At 41.3% G+C, this 22,686-nt stretch overlaps 1 protein-coding gene across 1 annotated transcript; it reads left to right on the plus strand.

The window, feature by feature from the left end:
• The first annotated feature begins 1,841 nt into the window (after nucleotides 1–1,841).
• pcca (propionyl-CoA carboxylase subunit alpha) lies at nucleotides 1,842–20,911 on the plus strand. The gene is made up of 23 exons (XM_046401318.1): nucleotides 1,842–1,995; nucleotides 4,146–4,223; nucleotides 4,544–4,591; nucleotides 4,910–4,978; nucleotides 5,482–5,595; nucleotides 6,108–6,161; nucleotides 8,116–8,247; nucleotides 8,776–8,812; nucleotides 9,341–9,419; nucleotides 9,790–9,892; nucleotides 10,965–11,059; nucleotides 11,723–11,873; nucleotides 12,708–12,851; nucleotides 13,191–13,265; nucleotides 13,399–13,467; nucleotides 13,610–13,685; nucleotides 13,791–14,004; nucleotides 15,077–15,179; nucleotides 16,656–16,754; nucleotides 16,934–16,987; nucleotides 19,232–19,372; nucleotides 19,883–19,960; nucleotides 20,183–20,911. Exons 1-23 carry the CDS (start codon nucleotides 1,942–1,944, stop codon nucleotides 20,249–20,251), a joined length of 2,136 nt encoding a protein of 711 aa, XP_046257274.1. The 5' UTR covers nucleotides 1,842–1,941; the 3' UTR covers nucleotides 20,252–20,911.
• Nucleotides 20,912–22,686: the final 1,775 nt, after the last annotated feature.

Consider the following 22,686-nt stretch of genomic DNA (forward strand, 5'->3'; position numbering starts at 1 on the left):
TTGCAATCTCTGAATCTCCAGCAAGCTCAGACAAAGCTTCTTCCTCCCAGCTGTCACCAAAATGCTGCCTGTCAGCCCCATGCTTAGCTACTCTAATGATATTTACCCAGTGGATGAACGAGGGAACAATGGACAGGTGTACAGGAAGGTCCCCACACTAACTGCATGTTAGGTGTGAATGTTATTTACAGTTTGAGAGTTAGACAGTATGACTGCACTTTATGAAGGATGTTCAGAAGGGAAAAGTCTATGAATCTGTGAGTTTTAACACAACAAAGCTTATTATAGGTATGGAATATTAAATCATCCATCTCTGGTCGTCACAGCATAGCCCTTTCCTCAGGTGCACACAAACTGCAGGTTCTGAATTAATATGTTTATAATACAAAAACGTCAAATTATTGGTTACCTTAAGCCTGTGAATATTCTCATTCATCCAGGTCATGGTTATCTCAAGGAAATTCAATTGACTAGGCTGGGACTATGAAGACTGATGAAGCCTCTTGGATGAGAGGTGAAACGTCTTCAAAGACAAATAACTAAATCCAGTTGCATTCGACTGAATTTCCTTGAGATATTGGTTACCTAGGGCGGCACGGTGGTGCAGTGGTTAGCACTGTCGCCTCATAGCAAAAGGTTCCAGGTTCGAATCCCGGTCTGGGCCCTTCTATGTGGAGTTTGCATGTTCTCCCTGTGCCTGTGTGGGTTTTCTCCGGGTTCTCCGGCTTCCTCCCACAATATCAAAAACATGCACATTAGGTTAATTGGCTACTCTTAGGTGTGACTGTGAGGGTGTGTGGTTGTTTGTCTTTGTGTGTTGGCCCTGCGATTGACTGGCGACCAGTCCAGGGTGAACCCCGCCTCTCGCCCGTAGTCAGCTGGGATAGGCTCCAGCTCCCCCGCGACCCTGACGGATAAGCGGTATAGAAAATGGATGGATGGATATTGATTACCTTATTAGTATTGGCCATTGGTTATCGGTATCAACTGGAAACGGGATGGATGAGGGAACAACAGATAGTGTCCAGGGAGGGGCAGGGTCAGGTGACTGAAACAAAGGAAACTCTGAATACACCTGGTGGACAGGTGTGGGACAGCGAGGAGCAGTAACAGGATTTATACAGAAGGTGTAAGAAGAAAGCCTGAAACTTAAAGAGAGACTGAGTGTGAAAAGGGAAATGACATGACACAAAATGTCACTCCAAGAGATGGAGAAGAAAAATTCTCCGTAGAAAGTTTAACTGGAACTCATATAAGGCATTTTCCAAAGCTGTACACTTATAAGTAAAAAAAATTCTCTACTTGCATCCTGTGTAGGGAAACAAAAGGAGAGAATTGTTTGGAAGTTTGGAAAATACAAACTTGATTTGTGCTGAAACGTTGAATGTATTTTTTCACAGGGACTGTGTGCAAAAGACTGTGATTTTTCTCTTACATTGGAACTGCATTGCAAAGAGATCATTTCAAGGTCAGTATGGACAAAAGGAACAAACACAGCAACAAGAAACTGCAGTGTAAAACTGGGCATGTGTGTTGTTATGAGGCAGATTTGAAAAAGAAAATTCTTCACAGTTACAATCACTTTTTTCATGAAACATGACTTCTGCCCCTAAAGCGCAAGTTATTATACAAAGCAGCATTCCAGAGCTCATTGCTTACAAGAAACATTTAGCTACCAACTTTAGAAAATGCACCAGGTCTATAGCCTACCACCAAGACAAGGAGACACTTTGAATGGCACGTCTTCTTCCAAACACTTTGTAAGACAGCATTTCAAAAGCTTCAAAAATATTTTATCAAGTGCTACATGACGCTTTTAAATAAAGTTTACGGGGGGAAAAAGGTGACTGGAGTTGACGCCTCTCTCTCCACCACTCCGGCTTCTCTAAAGTCATAACGTCATCACGTCGCGTGTGTGTTTGACGGTCACAGTTTGGCAACATGGCGGCGCACAGACTTTCTCCATCACTGAACAGGCTGCTGTTCACTGCAAAGGTGAGCTGTCTGCAGAGTGACTCTGCGGAACATACACTGGCCGAACAAAGTGACAAGTGGTTACTGACGGGGCGAGAATGATATGACAGCTGTTAACGTTGGCCATGACTTGCTAATGACAAGTAGGACAGTCCTGACCGTTCTCTGCGGAGTAGGCATAAAGATAATACACACGTATAGTGTTACACACTCGGAAGAGATAGTTACCAGTCAGTGTCAGAATAGTGAAAAAGAATCCGGCTGTTGCAAACAACAACAAGTAAATAACTGAGTGTGAATAGTAAGTGTAAATAACCTGACATTGTCTCTGTGACTGTGCTCCAGATGGGTGCATATATATGAGTGCATATGTTCGTATGTTTGACATATTTATTTTAACGACCAAAAGGTCAATACATAATGTTAAAAGTAAGCATTCAATTTTATTCATAACATCATGAAAATCCTTTTCCTCAGACTACTGACTCCGTCTTTAGTTGACTCTGGACCAGCATGTACATTTTTCTTCTGAGAAACACTGTGAACTTAAGAGCTCTGTGTGCCAACTTGCAATGGACATGAATAATGTTTAAACGAATGTCACTGCTTTTTGCTTGTGTTGTCAGTGGTGCTTATGCAGAGCTTTTTTGACCGGATCCTGTAAGATGTTTCAGGCTTAACTGCATCAAGACACTAGGGGGCGCAATGAAAAGATACGGTGGTAGTTTTTCCTCGCATTTTCTACTCTTGTAGGAATTAAAATCGGAATCAGAAATTGAGTTGATTAAAATAAATGGATCACAGAGGAACAAGAAAGAGATCAAAACCATTTCGTTTAAAAGCTTATTTAGATTATTTCAGGTGAAACATTTGCACATATAATGGTTGTTGTCACGAGTAATGTGGATGTTTGCTTTATAAAAATATTTTTCTGAGAATTTTATCGGCCTAAAGGGTCATTACAAACAGTAATTTCAATTCAATTGTCAAAACTGGTAAAACAGAAAGAAGTTAGGCTGACAGAATCAGACAAGTGGGTGAAGTAGTTTTACGAGGATTCCCACTTCACCAAACAAGATGTTAGTGATTCTGTGTGTCAAAGGTATCGAACTATTAACAATATAATATATTGTTTAAAACAATATAATATCTGCATTTTTTCTGCAATACTGCAAGTGGCCACAGGACAACGTTGGAGGCAATATGCCATCTCCATCCATCCATTTTCTATACCGCTTATCCGTCAGGGTCGCGGGGGAGCTGGAGCCTATCCCAGCTGACTACGGGCGAGAGGCGGGGTTCACCCTGGACTGGTCGCCAGTCAATCGCAGGGCCAACACACAAAGACAGACAACCACACACTCTCACACTCACACCTAGGGGCAATTTAGAGTAGCCAATTAACCTAATGTGCATGTTTTTGGGATTGTGGGAGGAAGCCAGAGTACCCGGAGAAAACTCAAGCAGGCACAGGGAGAACATGCAAACTCCACATAGAAGGGCCCAGACCGGGATTCGAACCTGGAACCCTCTTGCTAACCACTGCACCACCGTGCATACACCATCTCCTACTGGTCTAAATAACATTCTCTGCTGCTTTCTCACTGGTGCCCGATTGGTAATGCACATTCGTAACTTGTAACAGAGATGAGAAAAAAGTAAGATGGATCGCTTCTCGGGTACTTTCATCATCAATTTTTGCCGCTTGCCCAATTGGGTAAGAGAGTTGCTACATTTCTTGCCCCGGGCAAGTGGGCAATCCTATTTGTTGAGTCCTGGAATGTCAAACATCCACTTCTATCAAATATGTAACATCACCCAGTGTGACGGAAACCCTCGAACATGCATGCAGAGAGAGAAAACCAAACAGGAAGCTGCAAGAGGTGATTGACCACACATTAAATAAAATAAATGGAATTAAAAAATCATTTTAACAATGTTTCACCTCAGTCGAAGAATTCAAAGGTCAGACATTAAATATATTGAACTGTTTTTAATTGAGTATATGTCAAAAAGGGGCCTGTTTTTGTAGCACGAATAAAACATACAACACTCTTGAATTTCCCTTGGGATCAATAAAGTATCTATCTATCTCTTAGACATACCACTTACTGTGTATAATAATGAATAAAATGATAGCCTGATATAGTGTATCTGTATGTGTTTTGCAGTATGGTGCATTTCAAACCAGATGCTGTACAGTGCACAGCAGTGTTCAGTATTCCACCACCTACAATCCCAATGAGAAGGTAATGCACAGCTGTCTTCTCCGTCTTCCTGTTTGACTCTAACCATTGCATTACCAGTGGATGTATTCAGCAGTCAGGTGGCGACACTGAAGAAAATGTCTGCATTTTAATAACTGTGAGGCAAGATGAGATTTCTGTTTATTTATTTAGATTTATGTGACTTCTGAAACGTGAAACTAATTCCTTATTTAGTTGTTCAGGAGTTAGAGGTTAAGGCTTTGTGTTGCTAGTTTTCTCACTGACAAATACATGAAGTAAAAACAAGTCCTTGTTGTGTCAATGATAAACAGATGAAGTCCGTCTGCTCTTTCCTTCCACAGACCTTTGATAAGATCCTCATTGCCAACAGAGGAGAGATTGCTTGCAGAGTAAGTTTGGTTGGCACACAGATATGTACTGTAAATTAAATCCAGACGACCATACACATGCACACTGAAGTTTGACCTCACACCTCCTCAGATGGAGGAGCTTGTAAAGAAATGCTTAGAACTTTTGGGGAGATTTTTTTAAAACTTCTGCAAGTTATCATCTGGACCACAAATGGATACTTTTTTCCCCCAGTTTTGTTTGTAGTACATTTCCGATGTGATGCAGAGGAACCAGAACCTAACAGTAAATTTACTCTGTTGTATTTGACCTTGTCTGTAGCATGAAGCATCAGTGTTAATGTTGTGTTTTTCCATCAGGTGATCAAGACTTGTCGGAAAATGGGGATCAAGTCTGTAGCTGTTCACAGTGATGTAGACTCCAGTGCTGTAAGTTTCTCTCTGTGCTCATCCAGATTCTTGTTTTTCCCAGGAAATTCCTGTCATCATCTCATCTTTTTCTTTCCCCAGGAAAAGTACCAGTGACATTCAGGGACTTTTAGCCTTCATGTTTGTGTACTGACAATTAGTTACTCCCGCTTCATCACGTAGTGTACTCTGTAGTCACACTCACAGCTGAATGAAGAGCCCTTAAAAACGCTAATGTGTGCTTCATGTAAAAATGTCACTTTGGACAAGTTTAGGCACTAAAACTAATTGGTTAGGTTTAGGAAAAGATTGGTGATGTGTTTGGTTTCACATGGGTTGCAAACTCCAGTCTCCTGGGTGAAAGCCGCGTGGTACATTAAAGCCAAGTGCGTGCCTTCTGTGTCTGGATGAAATGCAAAGGCAGTGTTTGACATGCTAGGAATGAGAATGGGCTCCAATTTACATTTGCATGGATGGTCTTCTTTGACATTTAACCTACTCTACCTGTGTATGTGTGTATCCAGGTTCACGTCAAGATGGCTGACGAAGCAGTATGTGTTGGCCCTGCCCCCACTAGCAAGAGCTACCTGAACATGGACGCCATCATGGATGCCATCAGAGCCACTGGAGCACAAGCTGTATGTACTTCTTTGATAACCTACCTTATGTGACTGGTACGCAACATGCATGGCATTCTGTGCACTTGATACACATGCTTATCAAGGCAGCACGGTGGCTACATGTCGAGTTACAGGCTCACTTATTGCACAGTTCATTTACACTTGTGAGCAGCTGTCACCAATCTTGTTAGATGTTGTTACTGTCAGATATTTCTCTACATTGAATGTATGGAATACATCCGTGGTTATGTAGGCTGAATTGATTATCTTTGTCCCTCTGAGTCCAGAAGACGTTTTGCCATTATGCTAGACCACTTCCGCCACATATGAGGAGTCACATGCAACAAACCTGGTCTTTGATTGATTGATAAACAAATCGGTTCGGTTGTTTAAAAAATGTTACCGTCAGTTAAGAATCATTTCCAAACTCAAGTCAATACTGTCTTTGCATAATATGGGAAAGGTAATTCTGCATCACAGGTGGACTGTTGCAGTTCTATACATGTAGGCTTGTTTTTTCCTCTGTACAGGTTCATCCTGGTTACGGGTTTCTCAGTGAAAATAAAGAGTTTGCGAAGCGACTGGTGAGTAACACGCAGAATCATGTCGATGCATATTTTCTCTCAACCCACACATTATTGTCATAATTTCAAAATTAGTTAATGATTAATAATTGCTAAGGTGTGAACAGATGTTTTGTCACCTATTTGTGATTCAGGTCCGTCACATTAACATAAGTAATTTTTCTTGATGAGAAGTCAAAATGTTTCATGAAAGAATGAAGATATTGAAATATTTAAGAGCTGTCCAGTGTGTTTAGAATTTTGCATTCTTCTTGGACCTGGGCTTTGGAGTTGCTGTGGAGACTAAACAGAGAGAGATTATACAGCTGTGACGTAGCTAACTCATTCTGGTGTGAAACACAGCCAAGGTCGTCTACTATGTAAGCAGCAGCTTTCTGAGTGATAACAGGTACGGTGTGAATGCACCTGAAGCGTGCTGACTGAAGCGGTCATGCTAACTGTGGGTAATAGTGGGTGTTTCATTAGCATCTGTGCATTCTGACAAAGATAGAAGCGTGGCTGAATGTGAAACGTTACTGTTGATGGTGGGATCAGTATCTGTGACAACACAGTCTCAACTCTCAACTGCCAAATGCTAAAATAAAAGGTGATGGATCCTCGTTTAAAAGAATAGCTGAGCAGACAGACAGGGTGATATCGATCTTTCTAAGACTTTAGATTAGGGGACACATTTTAACCATTAACTAGTTCTTTATCAGTATGTGTACTAATAGGACTTTATTAGTCATTATATAGTATATAGTATGCGGTTTCCCTCAATAGACTCCTAATTGATCAAATTCCTAATTATTGGTCCTAAGTAAGGAAGTTGTTGTGCATGTATTATGATCTTAATATTCTTTGCTCGGCATAGGCTTGATGAGCCAGCAGTGCAAAAAGAATATCTAGCTCAGGGTATGTTTCCTATTCTAGAGTAGTTTGAGTTGAGTTAACAACAGAGTCTCAAACTTCAAGTGAATTATTCAAAAAGACTTTATTTGGAGCAGTACTTCTGAGGTAATTTAGGAAAAAAACTTTGTCAGTGGCTTTGTAGTGACAGAAAAGGGCATTAGTAAGGACTTTATAATGACTAATAAAGAGCCAGTATAATACCAATCTGCATGCGTATAAGCAGCTAGTTATGGTTAATATGTACTTCCTGATATAAGGTGTCAAGGTCTTTTCATCTCAAGAAAGCAAATAAGCCTATGTACTAAAATGTTAAACTATTTGAACTTAAAATACAACTTTACCGCCATTTACGCTTGTAGTTCTTAAAACATAGTCCGTGTGATGGAAATTTTGTATGCTTTGTAGTAACAATGACATAATGTTTACTTTTACTTCATACTTAATGTAGTTAATCTGTAGCTTTAGTTGGGTAGTGTTATAGTGACCAAGTAATGACCTGGTGAACTGATTGTTATAGTCCCGTTATAAATAACATCCTGGGTAAAGCAGAGGGCAGGAAGAGATCTTCATCTCACAAGAGATAAACCTGAATTGGGGTACTAACAGTTATTGTATCCTGTCTGTTTTTCCTTCAACCTGTGAAGGAATGTCTTTGAAGCTCCAAACAAAGAACCAGAAGACACATCAGAAAGTATAAAATGAGATGAAGTCTTCAACCATTGGGGCACAGCTCTGAACTGCTTGCTGCCGTGTGGTTCTGTGTGTTGCCTCCTCTCTGTAGAGATTAAAACGTTTTGGGGCATGCTATCTTCCGGATTTGTTGTGTTTTCCTTTGCTTAACTCACTACAGGCAGAAATGAAATTGTCGTAACATCCGTAAACCTCAATTTCATATCTTATCTTTTTAAGAAAGTGCTCTATAGAAATAGTAAATACACACACATTGTGTGTTGTGAGGCTCGTGAAGCTCACCTGGCAGTGAGGTGACACTAGAGCTGTCTGTTCTCTCTGTGGTATTACTGCAAGTCTGATATGGTAAATGTCTTGGTCGTATTGTTTCTAGGCAGCAGAGGGCGTGTCATTCATTGGCCCAGACACCCATGCTATCCAGGCAATGGGGGATAAAATTGAGAGCAAACTGATCGCTAAGGCCGCTAAGGTCAACACTATCCCAGGATTTGATGGAGTTGTCAAGGTACGTGCACACATACAAAGCCACAGTTCCCTATTCAACCCTTTGTTTTGTTCAGTGTTTTTGCTTATAGATGCTATAACAGGCAATATCTCTAGCTGTTGGGAACAGCAGGTGTGGTTGGTGCCCCCCACTGGCCACGCAGTGCAAGAATGACATCATTCCTGTTAAACTTTCCCAGAGGTGTTTTTAAACAGTACGTTTCAATGTTACAAGAAGAAGATGAAGACTAACTGATTGATTTGTCAAACCCTGTACATGTCTGGTTAACTTTCCCACCTCTGATATGGAGCAGCACACATTAAGCCTTGTTAAACTTTTTTTTTTTTTTTTTGTAATGGGAAGCAATTGGTTCATATTACCAACACCCAAGAATGACATTTCAATCCAGACGTATAACTGCTTTATGCTTGAAACCCTCTGGATAAGCCTAAGGGATAGTGTGGTGACAGGCACTTCAAAGCATGGAAGAGACAGTTATCAGTACTGTTTTTGTTCATGATCAGTAATCACAAACCTTCTCTGTGTCAGACTGCTGAGGAAGCTGTGAAGATTGCACAAGAAATTGGTGAGTCATCATTTCTCCACACACTCCAAATGTGGAGCATTTCTCAGTGCGCGTTACAGATCCGAACGCCGCTGTTCTCCTACTGCCAGACTAATCAGTTCTGGGGACGCTCTGAGTGGAACCGCCCACTGGAGATCTCACCGAGAACTAAAAAACTTTCAAGGGTCTTTTTCTGTTTGCATTTGCACTGTGAATAGGATCGCAGAAGTGATGTGCACTAGTCAGCGGTGGGTATGGCAACGTCATTTCTGTGTGACACATAACAGCATCAATTTGACATTGGCAGATCAGGTAGTGCAGTTACATTATTATGAAGATTTATTACGTATTTACTCTCACGTACTCGTTATCTCTTTATTCTATATATTATCACTCAACCGTTTCCATGCACTTGGAAGGGGCATTGGAAGGCAGTTTGGGGCTTCATTGATTTCTGTAACTGCTGTTTTTGTTTCTTTGCAACATTAAAAAAAAGCAAAGTTTGAGGTTTACAGTTGTGGTGTTGCCTTGTCTTTGTGATCTTGCTAGGCTACCCAGTGATGATCAAAGCATCTGCAGGAGGAGGAGGGAAAGGGATGAGGATTGCTTGGAATGATGAGGAGACAAGGTATTGTATTCCTCTTCCTGTCACATCCTCAATGTTCGCAGCCTACTACTTAAGTGACTTAAACCACACCGCTTTCTGTTGCAAATAGCAGCGCAATTGCTACTAGCAAATACAGTCACAGCTCCTGCAGGTTGTTTTTTTAAATGTTTCAGATGATACCAGTGCAGCTAATCTGACAGGCTCAGTTTACTCTCCTCAGTGTACATCTGCGTTTAGTATTTAATCTAGTAAATCATTGCCTTTTGCTGCCTGAATTGGTGCTTCATGGTCTACTCCAACTTCCATGACTTCAGGGGTTTGTCTTTGTTACTATTAGAAATCCTGTTTCTTTGTAACTGCTGAAACTTTGAGTGCGTGTCTACTGTTTCAGGGAAGGTTTCCGGTTCTCGTCCCAGGAGGCAGCGTCCAGCTTTGGAGACGACAGGCTGCTCATTGAAAAGTACATAGACAACCCCAGACACATAGAGATACAGGTATAACGCACATGCACGCAGAGGTCACATGTCATTTAATATTGATAATAGGCACTCAGACCAGGAGAAGATCTCCCTCTCCACAGCATTATCCAGAAAATGTTTATATTTATTTTTGCCTCCTCAGTCTACCTTCAGTACCCCATAATGACAAAGTAAGAACAGGGTTTTAGTGACTGTAGATATTCTCAGTTATCCAGGTCATAGCCATCTCAAAGAGATTGACTAGCCTAGTCTAGTCTTGATGAGCATGAACTGACGAACAGGACTGACAGGAAGCATCTTCAAACACATACAACCAAGTCCAGTTGTGTTCGATTCAATCTCTTTGAATTACAGGGTTTTAGAAATATTTGCACATTTATAAAAACAATGTCAGATTTACATAAGTATTCAAACCTTTTGTTATGACATGTGAAATTTGGCTGATTTGGCTTCTCTTGACATCATCCTTGACATGTTTCTGTGCTTGATTGGGGTCCACCTGTGGTAAATGAAATTGATCGGACGTGATTTGGAAAGGCCCACAGCTGTCTATACAAGGTGTCACAGTGCATATCAGTTCAGAAACCAAGGCATGAGGTGAAAGGTGGCTGGCTGTGGAGCTCAAAGACAGAATTTTGTTGAGGCGCAATTCTAGACGAGGCTGCATTAAAAGCCTCTCAAGAGCACAGTAGAATTCCTGATTCTCAGATGGAAAATATCTGAACAACCAGCACTTTTCTTCGAGCTGGCTGCCCAAAGTAACTAAGGGGGAGAAGGGCTCCAAAGATCCTGTGTGGAGGTGGGAGAAAATAGATGAATTAAGGGTCTGAAGATTGTAGCCACTGTGATTTCCCCCCCCACACACACACACAAGCTTCATTAAGGAGAGCATTTCCTTTGAAAACTGGTTCTTTTGTGAAGTGCTTGAATATTTGTTTAATTTGTACACTTCATATCAGTACTGATTCATTGTGAACATCAGCTGTTTCAAAAAGCAGTTATTGTGACAAAATGGAAATCACAAAATAAATTGCTGTTGCCTCTCATTTACCACAGACAAATAGTGAATGCAGTCTGCTTCTTGTAGGTGCTGGCTGATAAACATGGCAATGCTCTGTGGCTGAATGAGAGGGAGTGCTCCATCCAGAGGAGGAACCAGAAGGTTGTGGAAGAGGCACCTAGGTTAGTGACAAACTCTGATTATGTACTTTTCACAAGGCTTAACTTTTGTAATAAAGACTTCAGCAACAGGTAATTATAATTTAGGCTAAATTTAGAGAGCACTGCCAATCAAACACTGTCACCAGCACATTTAATGTGATATGTTGTGATTTCTTTGAGTTGAACAACATAACCAACATCACAGTCAACTAATGTGTTGTAGTGTTGCCATCCTTGAGTGGATGTAATGTGATTCAGAAACAGTGCAATGATGCGCGGTGCTTGCTTATTGTATTATATTTTCTTTAATGATAATTGGACAGTCAGTTTAAAGCTCTCTGTCTGAGGTGAAAAGTTTGGCTGTATGAATGTTTGTGTCATTTTGGTCAGAAAACTAAAAGCTGCGGCTTCCTCTTCGCATCACCGGGCCGTTAGCCCGTATAAATCTATAGATTAGCCACATCGTTGTTTAGGCCGCAGAGTTGAAGGCGTGGGAAAAAAGGTAGCGGCTTATAGTCTGGAAAATACGGTAGCACTAAAGAGACAGGCGCTTCTGAATTCTGTTTGTGAAGGTTTATATCTGGAAAAAGTTGACTTGTTAAATTTCAGGCTGAGCTTGTTTGTTACACTCCCCATTGTTACCATTGAGGTGAGCTTGACTGTCCAGTGTTGTTTCTTTTCCAGTACTTTCCTTGATCCAGAGACACGACGGGCAATGGGTGAGCAGGCAGTGCAGCTGGCCAAGGCCGTGCAGTACTCCTCTGCTGGCACGGTGGAGTTTCTGGTGGATTCTAAGAAGAGCTTCTACTTCCTGGAGATGAACACACGACTACAGGTCAATGGAGGGCTGTGTGTGTGTGGGAGGGACACAGCTCTGAAAAAAGAGACCCTATTTAGTGTGTGTCAAGGAAACTGCAGCTGTGATATATTTGCTGCCTGATTCTGAAACACATTTAATTCATATTGGACTCTCTCTATTGGTTCTCATACAGAGAGACTTTTTTTGGGCATTGTGTGCCTTTTCATCATAGAGATTGAGATATGACAGGAAATGAGAGGAGGGCTAGATAGGGAATGACAAACAGCCAATGCTATGTTCCGTATAACTCGGACGTCAGAGCTGGTTATGACCCAAGTCAGAAAACCAAGATGGACCGGTTTAGACAGGCTAGCCATTGCTAGCAATACCAGTTTAGAACAGAACATTGTGCATACAAACTCCATAGCAACATGTCCACAGATAAAGGTTAGACAGCATTAGGTGTTCAGCTGACTTAATGAGATGCAAATGAGACAAAAGTGCTGATGCACAGTATATTCTTCAGCTTTCTATATTTGATGTGCAGGACCTACCGAGTAGAAAATCTGGCTTTTGGGGTTGTTCCAGTTGGAATTTATGATTAGAAACTCCAAATCAATTCAAATGGAACACACCATAAAGTTCCCAGCTGGAGTCATACAGTCATACATAGTTGGCACCAACTGTGTCCCTCAAGGTCTTGTTGCAAGCTCCTTCCAGAGTTTTCAAACACACACACCTGCTAATGAAGTCCCTAAGATGCATGTGAAATACCTAGAAATAGTTAGTAAGAGTTCCTGGAGTTTTACACTCAAGTACTCTACCGGTTTGCTAGCAGAAACCTGTATCTTGTCTAACCTCTGACTCCAGGTGGAGCATCCTATTACTGAATGTATTACTGGCCTGGACCTGGTGGAGCAGATGATCAGGGTTGCCAAAGGTTACCAACTGCAGCACAAACAAGAGGATATCCCAATAAATGGCTGGGCCATTGAGAGTCGCGTCTATGCTGAGGTTTGTGCGTGTGGGGGGTATATGTGTGCAACAAAAATCTTTGTGCTGTTTGGTAATATGAAAACAGTTTTGCGATCACGTAACAGTGCTTCGAAGGTCCGGTGAGCGTTGATGTTGCAGATTGCAACCAACTGAACCAAGGCTGTCACTAACGATTATTTCGATTAATTATCGATCAATCTGTCAGTTATTTTCACGATAGTCTTTAGTCTATAAAATGTAAAAATGTTTGTTTTCTTCGGTGAGATAGGTATTTTAGTTATAAACAATTAAACTTTGTTGATGTGAAATCTGCTGCTGTTATGAAATCTGTTTCTGTTTTTTTTTTTCTTTCTTCAGGATCCATACAAGTCTTTTGGTCTTCCATCCATTGGACGGTTGTCTCAATATCAAGAGCCACTCAATGTCAGCAATGTAAGTGTTTGTGTGTGTGTGTGTGTGTGTGTGTGTGTGTGTGTGTGTGTGTGTGTGCAGACTCACTCAGATATTATAGTGGCATTTTCTCTGCCACTGTGAACATTTTCTTGTCCGCTCCTTGTTCTGTCAGGTCCGTGTAGACAGCGGCATCCAGGAGGGAAGTGACATCAGCATCTACTATGACCCCATGATCTCTAAGGTCAGTGATATATTACATGTAGAATTAATGTGGTCCTTATTTTTAGGACCAGATGGTCACAACAGGAACGTTGGTTGCAGAATGCCACCAGACAATAAGGGTTTGTGCTTCTGGGATAGTTTGCTTTATTTTCTATTTGTAGTTGGTAACCTATGGAGCTACACGCGCTGAAGCCCTTGCCAGGATGGAGGACGCTCTGGATAACTACGTTATCAGAGGTACACCGACAGATTTTCACATCGAAAGGCCCGCTCCGACACACACATCTCGTCACTTTAGGCAGTAGCTTTTTCCCTTTTGTTAATGAACCTTCTTTTCCCCAGGTGTGACCCACAACATTCCCCTCCTACGGGAAATCATCACCCACCCTCGCTTTATTTCCGGAGACATCAGCACCAACTTCCTGCCAGAGGTTTACCCTGATGGCTTCAAAGGCCACCAGCTGGATGTGGACAAACGCAGGGAGCTGTTGGCCTCGGCAGCAGCGCTCTACATCACTGCTCAGCTCCGTTCACAGAATGTCCTTGGCAACCTGAGGTGAGGATACCCAAAAGCTTGATGATGTTGTCATCCCTACTGTCAAATAACCCCTGCAGCGCATACATAGAGTTTTAGCACAGACAGGGAAGACATTTTAAGGTTGTCAACATGGTGGAAACTGAAGTAACAAAAATCATTGATCAGAGTTGGAAGAGGTACTCAGATCTTGTAATAGGTAAAAGTAGCAATAACATTTTGTAGAAATACAAGTTACAAGTCAAAGTCATGCATTTAAGTTTTGACTTAAAAAAAAGCATTAGCATCAAAATGTACTTAAATCTACTCAAATGTGTATACCGGTCAGTATAGTCAGCCGTAAGGTATTATAAGCACCATCAGTCAATCTCTAGTTTATCACTAGTCAATCGCACCAATCGACTGGCCTGGGACCTCAGCCCTGGTGGACTTATAAGCATAGTGTCAAAGAATATGAGTAACTGACTTTTGTTTTGTTATATAAATCTGGTGCATCTGCTTTTGTTTGGTAAAGTAAAATGTGTTGGATAAGGTTGGGTGTACAGCTCAATTTCAGTTAATTGTTATTTATACCTCTTTCTCTTTTTTGTTTGTATATGCTGTCACTTTTAGTTCTTAGAAATAAAATCAGAACTGGCAGTTCACGTTTACAAAAAATTCAGAAATCAGAATCGGAGAGGAAAATCAGTAAATCTCTACTTATAACTCATGATAAGTCACCTGTGATGTTTCGTGACAGTTCACATAGAGTGTCAGAAAACATTATGTGCGTTTATGAGTGTAGTTATAATTAGTTAGTTAGTGATTGTAGTTGTAAGTAGTTATCATGCATTATGCATCTGCCCCCATAATGCACAAATAATAGATGTGGTCCTCATGGAAAGTGTTACCATCATAGTTGGGATGAGGAGAATCCCACTCCTGAAGTTGACATGACATTGACGTGACACCCATTGTTTTTGAAGATCTCTCTGTTTGTCTTCTGGGAACCATACTCTTTTTTTTTTTTTAAGTATGTTATTTAACTGGATGTCAATCCACAATAAGAAGTTAATACTCTAAAATGATCTGTGTGTGTGTGTGTGTGTTGCAGGGTGTCCTCCACCCCTGTGGAGTGTAGCCACTGGGAGCTGTGTGCGCAGCTGGGGGAGGGATGGCATTCTATGAAGGTTACCAAATCAGGAAATGTTTATGCTGTGAGTATTCAGTGTGCATCCATAAGCAAAATAAATATCTCACTTTCCCTGTATTGGTGTTGGTGTCCTGAAGCATAAGGTCCTGCTCTATTGGAAAGAGATGATGCTCATCATATAATGCTGTCAAAAGCTTGGACGCACATTCTCATTCAATGCTTTGTCTTCATTTTTTATTTTCTGTGTTCTAGATTCATATTTTAGACACCAAAACCATGGACAGACACGCATGGAATTGTGTAGTAACTAAAAATTGAGAGCATACCGCTTCGCACATTCTTGATATTCTCTTGACCAATGCTTATTTAACTGTCTTTTGTTGGCTGTTTTGTCCGCACTGCGGGTCAGCTCATCCACACCATCTGAGCTGAGTTTAGGTCGGGTGATTGTTGAGGCCAGGTCACCTGATGCAGCCCTCCATTGTTCTCTTTCTTGGTCAGATAGCCCTCACATAGCCTGAGGGTGTGTTCGGGGTCATTGTCCTGTTGGAAAAACAAACGATGGCCCCCACTAAGTGCAAACCTGGGATTACTGTAAGACAAGACCACCCAACTATTGACGGCCTGTTGCTTCTTTTCTTCCATAATATGAATCACCTGTGTTGTTCAGAATAGGGTTATTTACTGTATACAAGTACAACACAAATAATGTTCTCAAGCTCTTTCAAGTCCCAGCGACAAAAAGAAATGCATATTGCTGGGGTGACAGACTTCAGCACAGCACCAGAGTTCTCTCCATAAAGTGAATACTCGTACGTTCTTTTGTCAGTGGGGTTTTCTTTTGTGGCAGAGGGTTTTCACAGATCCTTCAGTTGATCCACTGATACCTGGGGACAGCCACAGGTGAAAACAAATCTTCTTCCTGTTTTGGTTTGGCAGTGGCAGACGTGCTTTGTTCATTTTTCGGGAAAAATCCTGCCCTGTGGCAGAGAGAATAACATAGTGAGAATGAGCCTTATGGGGAACCAATATGAACCCAGGTGGTGTCATTTTCCTATGGCCATTACACTGTGATATGGATATTTAAAATGTAACAAGATAAAGCAAATAAAAAAGTTGTCTCTTCCCACGTTAGGTATTGATGAGGCACCCATGTTGAAAACTGCCCGAGTAAAGCTGGTTAGATAATACCAGTAGTGTGCAAAGAAGAGTTTGAAGAATCTAAAATGTAAAACATACTTTTATTTAGACTTCACTGCACAATTCCAGGTGTTATTTCATAGTGTTGGTGTCTTCAGCATTAATCTACAGTGTAGAAAATGAAGAAAAACCACGGAAAAATAAAGTGCGTCCAAATTGCTATATGTAGACAAGTGATTAAAACATTATTATGTTATCATCTGTGTCAAAAGCCAATCTCAGATTCCAGAAGGAAAAACAGAGCTCAGTCAGCAGGAAGTGATGTAACTATAGTCCCTGTGCAACAGGATGTCACTGCCTCTTGATAAGGGACAGAATGATCTGTGTTTTGTCTCTGTAGGTGGAGGTGGATGGAGGAAAGGTGGAAGTCAGTGCACAGTGGAATTTGGCCTCCCCACTGCTGCCACTCGCCATTAACGGCACAAACAGGACGTTACAGGTAACACACACACAGTTTCAAATTGTTCAATCCTTAAAAATTGTTTCGGTCACTCAGCGCTCAGCAAGAGCTAAATAAAAAAAATCAGTATATTAAAAGAACAGGTCAGTTAGGTAGAGTTCAGGTGCTGTGCGGGTGATATTTTGTGTATCATCTCATATCATTATGTTATTTCTTAGTGTCTTTCCAGAGATGCTTCAGGAAAGATTGTCCTGCAGTACCTGGGCACTTCGGTAAGGTTGTATGTCACGCACACACACACACACAGGCTGCTGTCTCCAGGCCTCATGCTATCTAGGCTATAGTGCAGAGTGCTGTGTAAGCTCCCACAGAGGGGGAAACATTTTACCTCAGCCAGTAGTATCCAAGTAGGTCAGTCCAACATGGTTCTATGGCGAAGAAGAGAATCTTACACTATCATGACTGCTTCTAAGATAAGGTTGTTCTTTAAATGAGTCATTTGGTAATTATATAAATATGTGATTTTTTATACTGATTTGTAAGATGACTTTGAAATAGTACTTAGAAATAGTTTGAAATCAGAACTGCTCGATGTTTCATTTACAGTAAATATCAGACATCGACCAACAAGCTGTGGGATATATCGCTTTCAGATAGGCACATAGAGCCAAACAATATGTGTTATGTTTAAAATGAGACATGCACAAAAAAATCTAATAAAAAGACAAAAGAATTCTTGCTTGCAGCATTTTGTAAATCGCTAGACAATTAAAGCAAAACAAATGAAGCAAAATTAACATGTAAAAATCCTCCAAGAGTTAAATGTGGTATTTAGGGTAACCAGATCCCAGCAAAACCAAATGTGGGACAGAGTATGTATGTTGAACAATGTGGGACACACTATCGATGATATAATTTTGATATAACGTGTGTGATTCGCTAGCACAATGCTTTTGTGCAGTAAAGATCAATGGATGCTTTAACATTCAATAATGCATCCATCCATTATCACTTATTTTTCGTTTCTTTCAAAACGAGATGCTGCATCTCAAGGGTTTCTCTGTTTAGTTAAAATTTGAAATAAAATAAATAGATATTCCACCTAAATCTGCATACCGTGACTGCGTGGCTTGTGACTTTGTGCTGACTCACAGTTGTCGCCTCGGTTGTAGTGCAGGCAGTAAAGACACTGACAGGTTAACCTGTGCTTGACACACGTGCGAGCAGTTTGACATTAAACACTTCTCAGTGAAGACCCCCTTCCCTGCTTTCTTGACATACCATAAGCTAAAAGCCACATTTTGAAAAACTCTTATCCTGCAGTGGTTTGACTTTAGAGCCAATTAGAATGTGGGACATTTTCTCAATTTGTAGGATGTGGGACAAAGGGATAAAAATACTGTTGTTCCTGCATAAAGCAGGACACCTGGTCACCCTATTCGTATTGCCTGTCTCGCCTTATGCGGCCAAGAGGAGTGGTCTACAGAGGCCTGATAAATTCACCTCTCAATATCATCATTTTGTAGTCTTCAGTCACTTCAGTGCACTAAGCAACACGCTCCACTCCACTCAGGGACGTTTATCAGCAGAACCCCCTTGAGAGACAAAAGACTTATTTTATTTTTCCTTATGCAGTAGCATTTTCATGTATTTTACAAATTAGAACCTTTTCTTTTTTAAACAAAACAAGACACAATTTTCCATGTGTGATGGATCTTTTTATTTATTGCACTGTACTCAACAGGTCCAGTGTGTAAGATAAGGGGTCAGCCATACACCATATAGACATAAGTATTTGGAAACCTGACCACTACACCAAACAGGGACATTAATGACACTGCATTCTAAATACATGAACAGCTTTGCAGCTATGACAGCTTCCACTCTTCTGTGAAGGCTTTCGTTTGTGTGGGAATTTCTTTTCCCATTCATGCAGTAGAGCATTTGACTGACTGACTGACTAGCAATCCAAGTTCATCCCAAAGGTGTTGGATGGGGTTGAGGTCAGGGCTCTGTGTGGGCCAGTCAAGTTCCCCCAATCCTGAATTCAATATTAAAGAGGCCTGCCTCAATACTTATATGGTGTAGGTTTTCATTGGTTTATAATCACCTGAAACTAAGAATCATTTTTGTTTTAGAATGAGCCTTTTTTATCTACAGAGGGAGCAGGTCCTCCTCCACAGAGTCCACCATGTTGCACCACGACATGTCTACAGTAGCCTTGAAGGGACAGAATGAACACTGACTCTTGAGAGGTTCTTTCATGTTTTTAGCTGCCACTGTAGGAGATCTTGAGATGCAGGGTGTTAAGTTGGTTAAGGTCTGCAACCTCGCCACTATAAGTCGCTAAATCTTACATACTACTTGTTTTCCATCTTTCTTTAATTACATTTGTACTTACAGTGTAAACTGTACCGCAGATTAAATGTAATTCCATGTGTACTGAATATTGCATATGGAATGAATGTACAAGACGTCTCCCCTCTGTGTTTCTCATACTGTGCATTTTTATGTAGTTTGAGGTTCGCATTCTGTCCAAGTTGGCTGCAGAGCTGAACGCCTTCATGCCAGAGAAAGTTGCAGAAGACACTAGCAGCATCTTACGTTCACCAATGCCGGGCACAGTGGTGGCTGTGTCAGTCAAGCCTGGAGATACGGTAACACAACCCAATATGTAGATGTTTCCTGCAAAGTGAGGGCAATCATTACTTCACTGCCTGTGATGTGTGGGGAGGAGGGTAATCAGTTCTAACACATCATATGTTATGTTTCTTTCTTGCAATACCACTCTGTACCACTAGAGGCAATGGTCTGTTAGTGGTGTTGTTTCTGCATGTGTATGGCCAACAAGTTTCACAAGCTTTCTTAGTGTTTGGTCCGATGAGTAAACATAGCAAACTCACAGAATGTCAAGAAAGTAAATATTCTTACATCTGTTTTCTGTAATAAACAGTAAAGTACAGCCATACAACATCTGAATTCAAACTTTTACAGTTTTTTTACTTTTTTGAGATGAGCTCATAATTGCGTCGTTGACTTCATTTCAATTCAATTTATTTACATAGAGCCAAATCACAGAAAGTTATCTCTTGATCATACTCTTAATATGTCTTTAAGAGCATGTTCTTACCCACTCTGCTTGTGTGTGTGTGTGTGTGTGTGTGTAGGTTGCAGAGGGTCAAGAGATCTGCGTGATTGAAGCCATGAAGATGCAGAACAGTTTGACTGCTTCCAAACAAGCAAAGGTAACGATATAAAATGCTGACAGTGGAGCTGCTGTTACTGTCGTCACTAACTAATACTGTTTAGTTCATAGAGTTGAATGCAGCAGCCCCCTTTCAGCAGAATATTGTCTGGCGCAGTTATTGGGAGCAAATTAATAATGTATCATGGAGATTAGACACATACTGGAATTCTTTCAGGTTGTGGCCTTCATTGGAACTGTCCTGTCCTCTCGTGCCCTGCAGGTTAAGAATGTCCACTGTAAGCCAGGGGAGACTGTAGGAGAGGGAGACCTGCTGGTAGAGCTGGAATAAGACACACCTTTCACCTTCGATGTGGGACATCAGCACCGGGATGAGCCTTACTCCTCTCTGCGTCCACAGAGGAAGACCCACACTGGCAAACAGACTGGACAATACCAGATGCTCCATTTATCTTTCCAGTGGTGTGTCTCCACAGTGGCCTCCATCAGAGTTTAGTTTCCCTCGTGGTCACTCAGAGCTGAGTTGTATCAGCTGTGTTAGTGTCTTCTCCACATGTCAGCCTCCTTCGTGTTGTTTGGTTGGATTCAATTGTCTTGAGCAAAATCTCTTTTCATACTGTTTCTGTTTTGTGTGTTTTCTAGACCTGATTTGTTCACCCACAAAAAAAAACAGTCTTCATTTTGCCCCTGTGCTGTCTGCCCCTGCAGATAGTTTTGAGATATCTACATAGGAAAGATCTGTTACCACTTCAGTACAATGGAAGGATATGGACTTTAGTTTATAATTTACTGTTGTTTTTCCAGTTTGACTTTTCTGTGATTTGAGCACTACAAAGAAAAGTCCCTTTACCTCTGTTGTACTGGAGTGGAGGAAGAAATCTCAGAGGCAGATGTCACAAAACCTCATCTGATGCTTGAATAACACTCAAGATGGGCAGGAAAAATGTCTGACACCTCTATACACAACCAATAAAGTGCTCATTCTTTTCTACATACTGTTACTGACTGAACTGCTGTCTGGTTACACAAACTAAAGTTAAAATAAGAAAAGAGATGCCATATGCTGACTTGTAAAGAGTAAATGATGCTGATGTGAATTCTCGTTCAGGCGGTGGACTGATGGGACTTGGACATCTGGTTGTTAGGTTATGCCGTGTGGGCTTTTCCTGACATGGTTAGTACCCACCTTACAGAAATGAATCCAAAGTTAGTCACCTAATCATTATGTTTGTCTGTATTAGGAAGTTGTGGGGTCCTCTCTCATCTGTGGGTGGGAAATGAAACAAACAAAGCAGCCACCATGAGCGGCCCTCGCTGGTTACTCTGCTCTAAAAGGGCACAGGCCCTTATGACTGGTCACCCTCCTTGAACCTGTAAACTTCAGAAATCACCAAGAGTTGGGAGCCTTGGGTGAAGGCAACACGCTGAACGTGTCCAAGAGGACACGAGAGGAAAGACCAGAAAATATTTTCTCTATAAAATATGATCCAGTTTCAACAAGATCAGACTGTAAATAATATGTGTGTTGTCGTACAGTAATCATCGAAACACTTCTCTTCAGTGCTTCTTCTCACATTTGTGCTCAGCGCCCCACCTCGTCATTTTACCGGTTACATCAAAAGCAGGATCAACATTTGGACTCAGCTGTTTGAAACAAGCCTGTGGATAAGCTCTTTCAAAGTCTTCTCTTAAAGTAGACATTTGCATTAGATAATATTACAATAGGACATGTGTGGTAAAGCAGTGAAGTTTAAGAACGCCCTCTGCAGGATCACGAGGCAAACTTGATTGAACACAACAAACATAAGGAAGGTTTGAATTTCAAATGAAAGGTGACAGTCCTGGAACACAGACACACACTGATAGATCTTTTCACAGTGAGGCCTCACACGGGATAAAGGGGCTGTGCACACTAACAGACCAGAGACCAGATTTGAAAAACAGCTCTCAGATTGTGGTTTGTATCCGAGCAGCATTTTTATATTTATATTATATTGTCGCTTCATTTTTGCTAAATAAGAAACATCTGCAAACTAGAAACAAATTCTAAAATAAATCCTACAACAGGATGTACACAACGTGTGATTCCGGAGTCACAGCTGTAAAGAAAACAGATGCACCAGACAAAGGTGAATTCTGAGAACATGTTGTGGAGGTGATTACTTTTCAGTCCATAACTCATTAACAATTTGCCCAATAATTACAAATCTTTGGTACTTATCTTCCGGCCGTGTTTGAAATAGGCCTATCAAAGGATGTTCAGCACGATCCATAGGAAGCACCACAAATACCAAAAACATGTACCTCAAAACCCCCTGCACTTTTTACCGTCCAAAAACAATGTTACGCTATTCTATAGTAAACAGAGAGCCGTCAAGCACTAGGACCAAGCGGAAAACGGCCGCTCAAGCTGAAGCCTGTTTCCCTTAGTTTAGACCGCCCACAAGCTCCTCGATTGGCTCTGCCGTGTCTTGTGTGATTGGCCGTCCCTGCTGTCACTCCACCTTGTTGCTTGCACACCGTCTGCTAGTCTGCGCTCAGGAGTCCGTGTTAATCTGTTTCTGTTCTGCCTGGCCTGAGTCACGTCAGCCAGAAGGGTTGTGATATCAGAGGTTTCATTTACATTAACGTTTGAATCGGTGTCCATGTGTGTGCGTGTGTGTTTGGTAATTAGGCGCAGCAAGGATGTCTGAAAAACAGTGGACATAAGAGACTTCTTTAGAAGTCAAAGTGGAAGTTACTCAAAGAAATGCGTTACACCATCCT

This window comes from Scatophagus argus, chromosome 10 (assembly GCF_020382885.2).
Source record: "Scatophagus argus isolate fScaArg1 chromosome 10, fScaArg1.pri, whole genome shotgun sequence".
Lineage (NCBI taxonomy): Eukaryota > Metazoa > Chordata > Actinopteri > Scatophagidae > Scatophagus > Scatophagus argus.